The sequence below is a fragment of the Oxyura jamaicensis genome, chromosome 3 (genome assembly GCF_011077185.1).
Source record: "Oxyura jamaicensis isolate SHBP4307 breed ruddy duck chromosome 3, BPBGC_Ojam_1.0, whole genome shotgun sequence".
NCBI lineage: Eukaryota > Metazoa > Chordata > Aves > Anseriformes > Anatidae > Oxyura > Oxyura jamaicensis.
This window is the reverse complement of record NC_048895.1, coordinates 95863272-95877851: the sequence shown is the minus strand read 5'-3', so window position 1 is coordinate 95877851 and position 14580 is coordinate 95863272. Positions and strand designations below refer to the sequence as shown.

At 36.6% G+C, this 14580-nt stretch overlaps 1 protein-coding gene across 2 annotated transcripts in view; it reads right to left on the bottom strand.

Moving 5' to 3' along the window:
* CSMD1 (CUB and Sushi multiple domains 1) overlaps positions 1-14580 on the bottom strand; it is a 1151643-nt gene that overhangs the window by 256338 nt on the left and 880725 nt on the right. For both annotated transcript variants that reach the window (XM_035319885.1, XM_035319886.1), the window contains exon 22: positions 504-673. In XM_035319885.1, coding sequence (XP_035175776.1) covers positions 504-673 — 170 coding nt within the window. The remainder of the gene's footprint in view (positions 1-503; positions 674-14580) is intronic.

Sequence of the window (14580 nt, the reverse complement as noted above, 5' to 3'; positions counted from 1 at the left end):
TCTGGCCCAAGCCCCTGCTCAGGCAGGGACACCTAGAGAAATAAAATACACCCAGAGCAATTACAATAACCTATGTTAGCTGGCATCTTTCTATTCAAGTGAGAAAATTAATAAATTTGAAAGAAATGCCCACTCTGTGCAAGCCAAATAAGAGAATAAAAATGTACCGATAATGTACCATCTGCAATTAAAAACTGTCCTTTTTTTAAGCAATCCCAGAGCTTCACTTATAAATATTATTGTGAACAGAAAATAATATTCACACTTTAGTTTTCAAAATTCAAGTTTACATTTTAGGTTTTCTTTTCACATTTACATCCAATGTAAATGGCCTAATATTTCTATAAATACAATTGAACTTTTAATGCCACCTATATTCAGACAAAATTTATATTCAGTGTGAGAAAGTGAAATGAAGATAAAGATAGTTGGTATTAAATACTGAGTCATTCATGTAATGTGAATGTTGAGCATGATAGAAAGTGAAATAATTTTATTTTTACCTTAACAATATCTCCCTCACGCAGCTGAAAACTCCTGGCTCTAAGATGGATCCCTTTTCCAGCCTCTGTTTCAATTTTATAGATACATTCATGGTTGTTGTCATAATTAGATGGAAAATTTGGAGACAACAATGTTCCTTCATTTCCAGAGACAGTTGCTCCACATTCAGCTAAAGGAGACAGACACATTAAAAAAAAAAAAAGGGGGGGGGGGGGAAGGGGAGGGGGGAAAGAAGTGAATTATCCATTTCAAGAAAATGTAGGTTATTTTCAGTCATATTTAGTCTCTATGAAAACTCTAATTTGCTATGACTATCTAGGACAAGTACGTTTCTGCTGGATTTCATCTATAGGACAAACACCTAAAAGTCCTACCAAAGTTGCTATTTCCAGCATTTCACTGGGTAAATGTGCACTTAAGTGCTTTTATCTAGATCCCTTTACCTCCAATTTAACCCTTGATCCTCCCATCAGGCTAACCTATAAGGCAGTTTAGCCAGATTACAGAAAAATTGGAGGTTCTGTTGAAATATATTTATTGTGGTAACGTTTCAACTAAATGTAACATTGATTTCACCTACTCACCTGCACAGCTTTTACAAGTACTAGGAAAAGCAGACAATAATCTGCTGAGATAAAGCAGTCTGGCAATAAATCAAAAGAAGTCACATTTTTTCCACCAGGTATGAAAACAACATAAGAATATAGAACAAACCAACAGTTATTAATATTAGTCAGCATCAAGCAGACACCTCCCTTCCTTTCCAGGTAAAAAGTAGGTGAGTCTTTTTCATAGACACCTGTAGTAAGAACTGACACTTTCAGGAATAGAAGTTTTTGTCATTACTTCCCAATAAAGAAAAGAAATATGTAGGAAGAGTGGTGTGTTTCAGCCTGTGGGGTCAGTTTGAATTCTGAATAAAGATGAATAAAATTATTCCAAATGTGCAATGTAAATTTCAGCACATAAATGAACACACTGAAAGAGATAGAAAAGAATATTGATATAAAGTTCAAATAATAATAATAATCATCATCAAAATGCTTAAAAATGGCTTAAAAACGCCTTTTAAAACCTCCAGTCAATACATGTAGATTAATATTAATTAATCTACAACTTTTAAGGCAGATTGTATTGACTAATATTTATGCTTCATTGTTCAATCTAAGGATAAAATATATTACGTAAAATCCAGATTTTGACCTAATCATCATTCAGACCTTATTCAAAGTTTGGCACAAACCTGTTATAACAATTAACACAAGAACACATAAATGTATAATCATAAACCAAAAGACACATTTTACAGAAGTGGTAACTTTTTTTTTTTTTTTGTGTGTGTGTGTGTGTGTGTACATTTTAAGTAGACTCTTAGGGCTCATAGGACATTCAAGATATTCATTTCTGGACCTGTGGATTTTACAGTTTTTAGAATTGTATTTTTTTATTTTTTTTGAAGAAAATGTATTTTTTTTTACAATCATTTTGAAAATACAGTGTAAAGATATCACAGAAAAATAAATAAGAAACTAATTCTTTTAAACATATTCAGCAACTAATGCATGTTTCATATTTATATATAAACTATCTAAAAATCTTACGTTTAAATATCAGAGGCCTTGACAGACAAAGTTATGTGCTTTTGCTTTTGAAAAGGTCACAACCAGTGAATTATTTTGTACCTCCTCCCTTCAATAAAAAATTAGAAAGAAGCAGAAAGAGGTATCAGCTATAATTTAACATTAACAGAAATGAAATGAAACCAGATCTCTTACATTAAAGATCGATCTAAAGATTAAAGATCGATCTAAAGATTAAAGATCGATCTAAAGATTAAAGATCGATCTAAAGATTAAAGATCGAACCATGAAGTTTTGAGTAAGGAAGAGATAGGTCTTATCCACTTATGGTAATTTAAAAATACTAATAATAAAAAAATGCCAATCCTGAAAGATTTAATGCAATGTTCCTTATGTAGCACATATGCTTTATGATTAACTATTGATTTTAGCACCTCCAGTTAAACAGACAAATCTTATCATATGATTCTGAAAGAGATCTTTGTTTCTTGGCTGCAGAGGACTTTCACATCACTATTTTACTTCAGCACCTTACTGATTCCTTTCTCCCTCTCCCTGGGAGAAATGATCCCCAGTCCATAAAAATGAGATAGAAAAGATTTCTTATGTTCGCTGCATGTGAAAACAAAACAAAACATTTCTGCTTGTATTTTCATTTATTAAGCACTGAATCATAGTGTTCTATGTAAATAATATTTTCAGAAAAAAAAGAACATATTTCATACTGCTCTGTCAGATTATATGACGTGTTAAACTAGTATAATAGTGTGCATATGAGTGCAATTTAATAAATTAATATCTGCATATGATAAACTTTAAAAAATGCTATAACACAGATATAGCACTTAAATCAAACACACACACAGAATCATCTAGGTTGGAAGAGACCTCCAAGATCACCAGTCCAACCTCTGACCTAACACTAACAAGTCCTCCACTAAACCATATCCCTAAGCTCTACATCTAAACGTCTTTTAAAGACCTCCAGGGATGGTGACTCAACCACTTCCCTGGGCAGCCTATTCCAATGCCTAACAACCCTTTCAGTAAAGAAGTTCTTCCTAACATCCAACCTAAACCTCCCCTGGCACAACTTGAGCCCATTCCCCTTTTTCTGTCACCAGGCACGTGGGAGAATAGACCAACCGCCACCTCGCTACAGCCTCCTTTCAGGTACCTGTAGAGTGCTATAAGGTTGCTCCTGAGCTTTCTCTTTTCCAGGCTGAGCAATCCCAGCTCCCTCAGCCCCTTCTCATAAGACTTGTTCTCCAGATCCCTCACCAGCCTCGTTGCCTTTCTCTGCACTCGCTCGAGCACCTCCATGTCCTTCTTGTAGCGAGGGGCCCAAAACTGAACACAGTACTCAAGGTGCGGCCTCACCAGAGCCGAGTACAGGGGGACAATCACTTCCCTAGCCCTGCTGGCCACACTGTTTCTTATGCAAGCCAGGATGTTGTTGGCCTTCTTGGCCACCTGAGCACACTGCTGGCTCATATTCAGCCGACTGTCAACCAATACTCCCAGGTCCTTCTCTGACAGGCAGCTTTCTAACCCCTCATCTCCCAGCCTGTAGCTCTGCTTGGGGTAAAATATTTTTTTTTTTGAGTTTTCTTTCTACAAGAAAAAAAAAAAAAAAAAAAAAAAAAGGTCATACCCATGATGGACACAAAAACAGTACAGCTAATTGCAGAGGACGTAATCACAGAGAGCAGAGCCAGAAAAACAAACAAAAAACACTAATCTCCTTAATAGCAATCATGTGCTCAGTTTCACATGTTGTATAAGACAGTAAAAGTTAAAACAACCTGATTAAAAATCAAAAAGGCTGAGGGGAAGTGAGAAGTTTATGCTGATGGCATTTTACACATCTGGGAAAAGCAACATTCTCCATGTTAAGGGATGTTTCATTGTCTTATCGCTATATGCTATATTTTTCCTTCATTCCACAAATCCCACTGCAAGTGAATGTATTTAAAACAGATTTTACCACTTGCATTGGCTTGCTGGTGTTAAACTTTCTCAGTAGATTTTCCCAGTAATTTTTCCCAGTTTTCAGTGTACTTAATTTCATTAAGACCAGCCATAACCTTGCCTGCTGATTATCTGCATGAAAGTTCTCTAAAAATGATAAACAGGGAACCTAAAGGCCACCAAAAGAAAAAATATGGGCAGCCAACATCAGACAAACCTTTTACTGCCATACAAGACTGTTCCCATTCAAAAGGAGATTATGGTTAATGTTACTAAGAGCAGCTATAAATCTAAGAGAATTAATATAGAGATGTCTTCATCCATCATGCATGTAAAGAAACCACGAAGAAAGGTTTGAGCTAATTCCAGTTGAAATAGCTTCAGTTGCTTACTTGGTTGTATCTTCCTTTCAATACTCAAAGCTGAAGCAAGACACAGGAATTGTTGCTTCTAGAAACAGCCCAGTTCCCTGTACTGTGCTTTACACACTGTTGAGCTAAGCCAGATACACAAAAACAACACAGCTGCTGCTCATCCTGCTTGATTTCCACTTTTTTTGGTTTGCCCTACCCCTTTCCCAGGTGATCGGTTGGGTGCCAGGTGGGCCTAATGGTATATAAGCCGCAGGTGTCCCACTGGAGAGCTCTTTCTGCCTGAGCTGCTCCTTGGGGGTAAGTGCTTTGTTTTTCCTTCAGCCCCTTGTAGGGTTCTTTAGGTGGGTCAGAGTGTATGGGCTGGTGTGTTTCCAAGTTGAGAGAGGAAAGCATGTCTTTTTGAGGTAACAGTGAGGAGGATCTTTTAGAGTAAAGCAAGCTATGTAGTAGTAGGTGCCTTTACTGCATGCAGCTCTTCTTTAGGTGAGTAATTTTTAGAGCATGCTTATGGATAGGAAGATGGTGTTACTTCATGTGTTTGCTTTGTGGTTCTAGGTCTCTTATCAGTTTTGCAGAATTATGGGGCTTACTGTGAATGTGACCTTATGCCTTCACCTGTATGTCAAATATTATTGAAGTTACAACCTTGATGTTAGAGTGAGGGAGCAGGGTTTAGGGGAAATGCATCATCCAAGTTCCCCATGCCAGTGGGTATCTGAAAACAGCAGAAGCAGGCATGTGAGGTGTAGTCTTTTTCAGGGTTAGGGACAGTTTCTTGTATTTCTGGAGCTTTTCTCTGCTGTTTTGCTGGCTGTAGAGTCTTCATGATGCAATATAGATCCCTTCTTTACTTTTGCTTTCTTACCATTCCTTTGCTTCTGTAGTAATTAAAAAAAAAATCTTAACTGTTTACATTTTTTTTACTATCAATATGGTCAGTAGTACCTAAATTTTTAGATTAACCAAAAAGACCAAATTGTCTCTTTAACCTAAAATTTACCTTTTTTTTTTTTTAAGTATTTTAAATCTGTTTTGTGGAAAAAGCCAAAAAAAAAAAAATGGGTAATCCATGAGATTTCTTAATAGTCTGTTTTAAGCAAAAATAAAAAAAAAATAAAGAAAACCTTAAGAATTATATAAAAAGAAATGAAGGAAATCTTCCACTCAAAAGTATATTAGAGACCTCTTTGTATATAGGAAAAATAGGGGGGTTGACCTAGACATAGGGGGGTTGTTATAACTCTTAAACAACTTTTTGAGGCTGAGGGAGAAAGAAGTACTTTCTTGCAGAACTAATGTAAAATAGGACCTACTGTGCTCTGATAGGATCCATAAATGAAGAGGTTGTTTTTATATTGAAGGAGTCTGTTTAATTGAAAATAGGCTGTATATAAAGAGTGAGGAAGATTTAAATATGAAACATCACTTAATCTGGAAAAGAATTATATTCTAAACTCTGCAATAGCACTGAACACATTGAATATCTCATGAGATATTCAAAGCGTTAACTCACTCTACCTATAAGGTTTTAAAGGAGAAACTATATGCTTTATTTTCACTGTTTTCTGAGCAGTGTATTATAACCTTGTTGAGAACTGCAGCAGAATGGAAAATGCTACCTTATTAAGCTGTCCTTTCATTCTCTTGCAGTGAGAGCAATCTGCCTGGAATAGACACTTGACCCCATTCTTTGTTCTTTTGCTTAATAAACTAAAATTCCATTTACATAAGTAACTTTTTTTTCTTCTTTCATTGTCTTGCTTGAAGTAGGATAAAAGGAAACTAGAAAGATTTTTTTTTTTGAAAATCGTTGAATACTTCCTGAATATGAACACAGACTCCATAAAACAAACAAAATTTGGGGACTCTTGATATGCTTTGAAATACAGTTCATGTAAAAAAGTAACAACTTTATTTAATGGAAAAGTTTACCTTATTGTTCTTCCATACATATTGCTAAAAGGTTTGACAGGATTTTGAACAGATCTTCAATGCAGAGATCAAATAAAAGCAGTATATTGTCAGTTCAAAGGCTTCTCTGCCACAAAGCTCTTCTACTGAGTGCACAACATCTTTGTATTTACAAAATGGTGCAGCAGTTCATAAAATATAAGAACAAGTTGAGCTCAGGCAGTTGATACTTCTTCGTGTTTCTATTGGACAATGTTGTTACCCAGTAGGATGATCATCCAACATTATCACAGGGCAAAGGGATCATGGATGAAGCAGAACCTGCCATCATATGATCTGTCTTCATACAAAAGCAAGGACTTAGGTTTTCTTCATGGGCATTGGCTGATAGGTCTCTAAAGCCTGTAGCTGTGCATATGACTTAAATATAGACACAATATGACTGCACTCAAGCACAGTTTCATGTACAAACTCAGGTGCAGTGCTGAGAGATGAAGCTTCTGATTAACTGGAATGCCACATCCAGCCAAGGTGCGCATGAAATTTGCACAGTGCCCTTCATTTCCAGTTCTTCAGCCACTCTTTCACTTGTAAGCACTGTGCAGGACACCTATGCACTGCTCTTGCTTTCACCTATCACTGGTGAATTCTGAATCACTGTTATGCTGGGTTTCTCATGAAAAGTGGCTGCCATGGACATTTAAACCATACTGTTCTTACCCCACTTCTCACTCCTTTGCCCTGTTGCTTTTAGCTTGTTTGCATTGCTCCCATACCTGGTGACTTTTAGCTTCTAAGTTCATATTGGAATAAAGCCTAGTAGATATGAGCAGGGTGTTTGTTTGCTTGTTTGTTTTTAATACACCATAGGTATTACACAATAATATACACAAAAAGCTTAACTACTGATCAGGTTGGAGCACACACTATTCATTGCAACAGCTACCACCACCTTATTCAGGGTAACAGCATCATAAACTACCTATGAAGAGCTAGAGTGGGTCTTTAAGAGAAATAGAAGTATATTACTGAGAAAGCAAGATTATGTTGGCCTTTTCATCATTACTATAATCACTTTTGCCACACTCTACATTGGAGAAGTATTAGTGTGGTGACTGTCCTTCCTCTTCCTAGCTGCTGCCTAAGGACTGACTTTCCCTTGTCTTTCTCTATCCTTATGTTTGTTTTTTTCCCTCATGATAGATTTCAAATCAAGGTAGGTCATCAGCTGTGGCTCACATGTCACTCCTCAGACATAATAAAAAAGCTAGTAAGCTTTACTATGTTGTGTGATGGAAATCATAGAATCACACAACCATTTAGGTTGGAAAAGACCTCTAACCTAGCACTGCATAGTCTACCACTAAATCATGTCCCTAAGCACCACATCTGTGTGTCTTGAATGCCTCCAGAGATGGTGACTCAACCACTTCCCTGGGCTGCCTGTTCCAGTGCTTCACAACCTTTTCAGTGAAGAAATTTTTCCTAATATCCAACCTAAATTTTCCCCTGGTGTAACTTTAGGCCACTTCCTCTTGGCTTATCTCTTGCTGCTTGGGGAAAAAAAATAATCCCCACCTCACTATAACCTCCTTTGAGGTTGTTGCAGGGAGTGATAAGGTCTCCCCTGAGCCTCCTTTTCTGTAGGTTAAATACTTCCATCTCCCTCAGCCACTTCTGGTAAGATTTGTTCCCTAGACCCCTCACCAGTTTGGTTGCCCTCCTCTGGACATGCTCCAGCAACCCAATGTCACCTAACAATTTAACAACTTAAATATGACAGCAGTTAAATACAGAGTTCCTAAATGCAGTGGATACTGGATACATGCAGAACCTTAATATAATTTAAAAATTTATATATTCAAATACTAATACTGTAAAATTTTCTGCTCGTGAACAGCCAAACTTAAATGAGGGGTCTATTTGCCTAAACACTAGCTAAAAATCAATAGCAGTTGTCAGACTTAGTTTGACTTCTCAAAGTTGAACTAAAACTCAAACTTTATGCTACAGAAAATTTAAAACAATGAATGCCAGATCTCAAGGGTCTTAAAGAAATCCCCAGTACTATGCATGCTGACAAGGTTCCCACTTATGGTTCAGTCTCCATGGAAACTAGCTCAATGCCACGACAAAGTATCTTAATTATAATTGGTGATTTTACAATTAATACTAACTAAACTGTTAAAAAGAAACAACTTATTAAAGTGTCAGCAATTTATTTTAGCATGCTATCATTAATTATTCCTGTATTATTTACTATAACAACTGAACATGATAAATTAACATGATATTAATGTGAATATCAGTGAACAATACCTCAGTGAGTATTTTACTCAAAGTACAATGCACCATTAAAAATCAAGTGCTATGTAAAATTTAATGAAGGAGCAACACCACTTAAGTATGAAATGAAAATATTTAGTAGCTGTTGTTTTCAGCTTAATTCTTGAAGTTTGTTGCAGTTTGTTTTAGGAATACTCTATATGGCTGAAATGGTTAATGGGGGACATGGATGCAATGCAAGTTAAAAAGGGGGAGGGGACAGTGGCGTGGAAAGCCCCCCCCCCCCCCCCCCCCAAAAAAAAAAAAAGGGAAACATAATATCTAAAATAAGCTGAGCTTATTTTATAAATGTTATACTTAAAATCTACGGAGTGCCTACCATGAAGGGCTACTTTGAATTGAGCAAACCACTATACGTATAATATTTTCATGATATATCGTATGGAAAATTTATCACCATTTCCTAGGGAGACAGTAAACAGAGAAAAACAGGTAAGTAGACAGAAGCAGCATGTAAATCAAGTAATAGAATGGAAATTAATGTTAAGACAATCTAGGAAAGGGGAGTCGAAGGACTAAGTCAAATTTTCCTAACCATTTTCATGTGATGACCTAATGCCTGAATTCTAGAAGAGGCGACCCATGTGTTAAGTTATTTGTCTTCTTTATGAGCAGCAGAAAACAAGCATCTCTAATAGTAAGGGTAGCTTTTCAGCCACAATGCTGGGTAGAGGCTAGGTAAAGGCCATTCACATCACTGAAGGTATTAAGCAGGTAAAAAAAAAAAAAATGCTGTTGCTTCAATTTTGCAATTAATGTTGCACACAGAATATGGAACAAATTGAATTTATTTTTTACATAAACTTGTTTTATAGCAAACCTCTATCTTCTGTGATCTCATAAACATATGTTTATTGCATTATATTCCTCAAAACAAATCAAGCAGGGTGAGCTAGAAATTTCTGAGATGTCTTGTAAAAAGAGGAAGTTCCTACAATGAGGCATTGAACCTGCCACTGTAAAGATCGCTACAGCCATTTTTCTACCCATTGCCCATACCCATAATCAGTGAATAGGAGATCTTTGGAGAGTAGGAAGGAAAGAATGAAACATCTCACCTCTTTCAGAATTTCATGACACACCATAAGAGAATACCAAAACTCAAAGGCTCATTCCTTACCTGTCAGAGGATCACTATAATAAAGTCACATTTCAAAAAGTACTTAGGAGATGATTTAGGTGTACATCAGATGCATGGATTCAAAACTACTCACCAGATACCTATCTCTGGAAATGTGTATACTCACTGGGTATCTCTTGTTTAATGTCACATTTCTGCTTTGGCTTATATCCTATCCCCCTGCCATGTTGGAGAAGATACTTGCCACTGATATTCAAAAAAAAAAAAGAAGAAGCAGAGCATCATCTAACTTTCTCTTAGTGCTGACAAAGCTTTGCTGGTGTGCAGAAGAAAATACAAAATTCATGAGATCCAGGGAAAGAATTCTGCACTGCAGCATGACAGTGAAATCTATGGATGATGGCACTGAGCTGGAAGAATGTATTTTCTAGGGAAGGGGGGGGGTGGGGGGGGGGAGTTATGGGGCAGATATAACAGAGTATTTTCTGGATTCTAGATCTATTTCTAGTGTTATTGGTTCACTGAATTGTTATATTGCTATAAAAAAAATGAAATCACTTACAGAAATATTTTCTATGAGTCTTCCAGTTCTTTTTTTAACAATAGAACTTTACAGTACAGAATGTTAGAAAGCTCCTGACTAATTTGACTTAAAGCTAACTGAAAAGTAAGAAAAGTATGATTAAAAACATAGTCCTGGTTTTCTAGATGAGATGTAGGAAATTTGCCTTAGTAACATATTTCCCAGACAACTTGTGTAGTTCCTGTTTTAAAAAAATATTGAAGACAACAAGACAGCAGTCAAAAACATGATTGCTATGGTCTCCTCTAGGCAGATTTCAGCCTCAGAATCAACAGATTTAGGAGACATTCCACCTCATTTCTGGATCCCAGTATTCACCGGCCTCCTGAGGTTGGCATATTTTTGGAGATAAGCAGAAGCATGTAACTACCTAGGAGCATTACTCTTGGCTTTGTACTATAGGGAGACTAACTCACTAAAAGCTGGGTATGGCCTCAAGAAAAAGTAGTCAACTGTGAAAAGTAAATGAAACTGTAGCAGAATTGTATAATTATAGGTAGAGGAAAAAAAAAAGCTACTGAAGGAAGAGTAATTGCAAAGAATATGTATCCACACTTGTCTTCACACAGACACAGAATAAATATAAATGTATACATATATTTTCAACCATGTAAAAGCAAGTGATAAAATAGGAATAAATTTTATATGCAAAGTAGTGTCAATAACCATTCATAACCACAATTAGTAATCAAATGAATGTTTTTGAAAAATATACATTTCATTCTAGAAACCAGTGAAATAATAATTGAAGCAATCATAATGAAAAAACAAATAATACAAGATGAGATGTCAACAAAAGAGTAAAGGAAGATTATTGTTTTCTATTCCTAGATCTCAACTAGACAAAAGATAATCAGGGGAAGCTTGTCTGTTCTCCAGTAGCCTGTTTTTTACCCACATAAAGGGATACCAACAAACACAAATGTAATTTGGAATGATAATTAAATTATTCAGAAATAAATTTGGAAAATTAAGCATACAATGCATAGACAAACACAGTTATTTCAGCAATGTGCCAGGTGGCAATATTGACAAACTTATGAGTGACCCAGCTGTTTCAAAGTAGTTCAAAACCACCTTTTGGTCAGTACTACCAAACCTAAAGATATGGGTTACTTCAGTGATATTTATTCTTCAAGACAAAGTGCACATGTATTTTTGTAGTAGTCCTGTGCCAGGATTGCTAGGAGCGTATTTTCACCTTGACAGTGTCTATAGGAATGCACTCCTTACTCTATTAATTCTGTGCATCACACAAAATTACACAGAAGCAGAGTGTTTCTCTCCATTTCCCTCAATCTCACATTCCTCTCAGCTACACTAAACTTTGAGGAAAGTAATGAAAGAGGACACTATGAATGCACTTTTAGACAACGTATCCGAAAGAACAGTTACATAAAGGTAGCCAGACAATCCTTTTCCTTCAAAAGACTGTCTGTGTCCTTTATACTGTGGGTAACTGCAGAAAGTCCTTGCTGTAGGATGCTTGGAGTCTTTTCAGAGTCACTAGATAAGTAAAAATCATAGGATAGCTCTTCCAAATGCAATGACTCTATGTAGAAATCTGGGAAATACTTAGTACTCTAGTGCAAAAAAGAGTTTGAAGTGTATCATCTGCAGATATAAACTACTAGTACATTTGACAGAGAGGCTGTCATTTTTACTTGAGTGCTTTTGAGTAAGTTCTTACAGGAAATGGTATTTCTTTATGGATGACTCCACTACCTTTCTTTTTAAAAAAAGAATGCAGAATGCGAAAGTTTCTGTGAGGAGACTGGCAATCCAAGTCTTTCTACGGTTAGTTTGAGGGGTGGAAAGGAAGGGATCCTCCTGAAAAGCCATACCATGACAATGTAAACTCAGAGGACTCAGCAGATATTTGAAATATGGAGAGTTGTTTCCATAGGAGAAAGTGTTCCACAAATGGTTTGGGCTGGGATAGAGTTGATTTTCTTTGTAGAGACTCAAAATGCTGTGGTTTAGATTTAAGAAAAGAAGTGTTGATAAAATACTGATGTTTTAGCTATTGCCGAGAAGTCCTTACACAGTCCTCTCTGCTTCCCATGATGCCCCATTTGCAAGTAGGCTGTAGGTTCAGAAGAAGCTGGGAGGGGACGCAGCCAGGACAGCTGCCCTCAAAAATACCAAAGGGATATCCCACACCATATGATGTGCTCAGCGTTAAAAGCTGGGGGTAAGAAGAAGGAGGAAGGGGGACCTTGGAGTTTGGAGTTACTTCCCAAGTAACTATGAAGTGTAATGAAGCCCTGCTTTCCTCAAAACTGCTGCCTGCCAATGGGAAATAGTGAATGAATTCCTTATCTTACTTTGCTTGTGCATGCAACTTTTGCTTTATGTATTAAACTCTTTATCCTGCCTCATACATTTTCTCACTTTTACTCTTCTGATTCTCTCCCTCATCCCACTGGTGGGAAGTGGGTAAGCAGCTGTGGGGGCCTTATCTGCCTACTGGGGTTAACCCACAACAACAGCTGTAAGAGCTGTAATATATATTAAAAAAAAAAATCTTCTGAGTTGGGGAAATTGGACACCACCTTGGGTAATTATCATATCTGTTCTTTAAGCAGTAACAAGTGAGTCAACCCTAAGGCCGTGAATCTCCTCCACACTTTTTAATTATAAACAGCAAGGCTCTTTTCATCAGTAATTATAGTTTAAGTAGGTGGCTGTAGGCACAAACTGCTTTCAAGCCAGAAGGGAGAGGTCCTACTGGAGGACGTGGAAATAGAGTGATGACCAAGATGAAAATTCTAGCTAGTTTTCACAACTGATTATTACGAGCTAGAATAATGCTGTGTAACCACTTGAGGTGCATGGCTGAGATAAACACTATAATCATTCTAATTTAAAGTTCAGAATGTTAACAAGGATAAGAGAGAAAGGCTTGACACTGGGAAATAAGATGTACAAGGACACCTATTTATGAACTTCTATATGATTTTGTAGATAGACCTGTCAGCGTCCTTTTGGCTGTGTACAAGCAGGTTCCTTACTGAAGAAGGGATTTTGACTTATTTTGAGAACCAACCAACTTCCAGTCACTCAGACAAAAACCTTTGAAGATCAGGGTCCTGCACAGCATGGAAAGTCCAAGTCCAGTGAAAGTTATGATGTTGCTGTCCAAAGTCTTTGACTAAAAATGACAGGGTCATGATGTTAGGCTAACCAGATCTCCCAAGCTCTGCTTTTGCCTTACCTGAAAAAATGACTCTTTAAAGGAGAAGAAATGGAGAAAAAGCACAAATGGTTCTCTGACCATGAAAAATTCAGAGTATATTAGAGATGAACCCTGGAGGAAAGATTTGAAATTACTTACTTGGATATAGAAGGGTGAAAGTCAATAGCTTTGGAAGCTCTGATGGTTTAGTGTTGTTTATTTTTTTGCCCCCTTTTTTTTTTTTTTTTTTTAAACCATCAGATGAATCTGAGTACACATTCTGCAACAGAAATCAGTATTTGTTTGGGTAAATGTTTAGTCTATAAATTAAATGCAATTAAATTTGAAGGCCTTTCATCCTGAATCTGATTAAAAGCGTCATTAAAGTAAATATTACCATATGTCCTAAAAAGACCTAAAAAAACTTTGTTGATATATAAAGGCTGGTGTGTATATATCATGTAGATGAGTTTGGACAGCGTAGAAATGATAATGAGGAAGAAATACTCTAGAGACTATTGAACCTGGTAATGTTCTTGCAACTTTGTGCCACTAAATTAAGACTAGATTTAATTTCTGAATGTACGCTGTAAAGCCAGCAGATATCAGGGCAAGTATTTTCTTTTCCCCCTTTTGAGAAAGAAGTTGTCTTTGTGTGATCAAGATAAGAGGACATCAAGATAAGAGGACATCTTCATCCCTAATGTTTTAGGTGTCATAGCAACAAGAAATGAGACCTCTGTAAGCATTCTTGGTGCTGAGAAAAAAATTAAAGTAGCTTGAACTGAAGGGCACTGACTGCGTCTTTCTACCTCAGTTCCATTAAGCTGCTTGTCAGAGTGTCTTTGCTTGTATTTTTCTTAGTTGCATCATTGCTTCCTGAAAGATCTCTTAATACTCTGATTTCCTAGATTTATAGCTTTAACTCCTCTTGATTGATCATAAGGGTGGCTGAATAATTATTTTTGGAAAACATTTTTCTCACTGGATGACTCCCTAACTTGACTTGGAGGGTTGCAACCTCACTAGCTGGTGTTAAGAATGTAAATAGA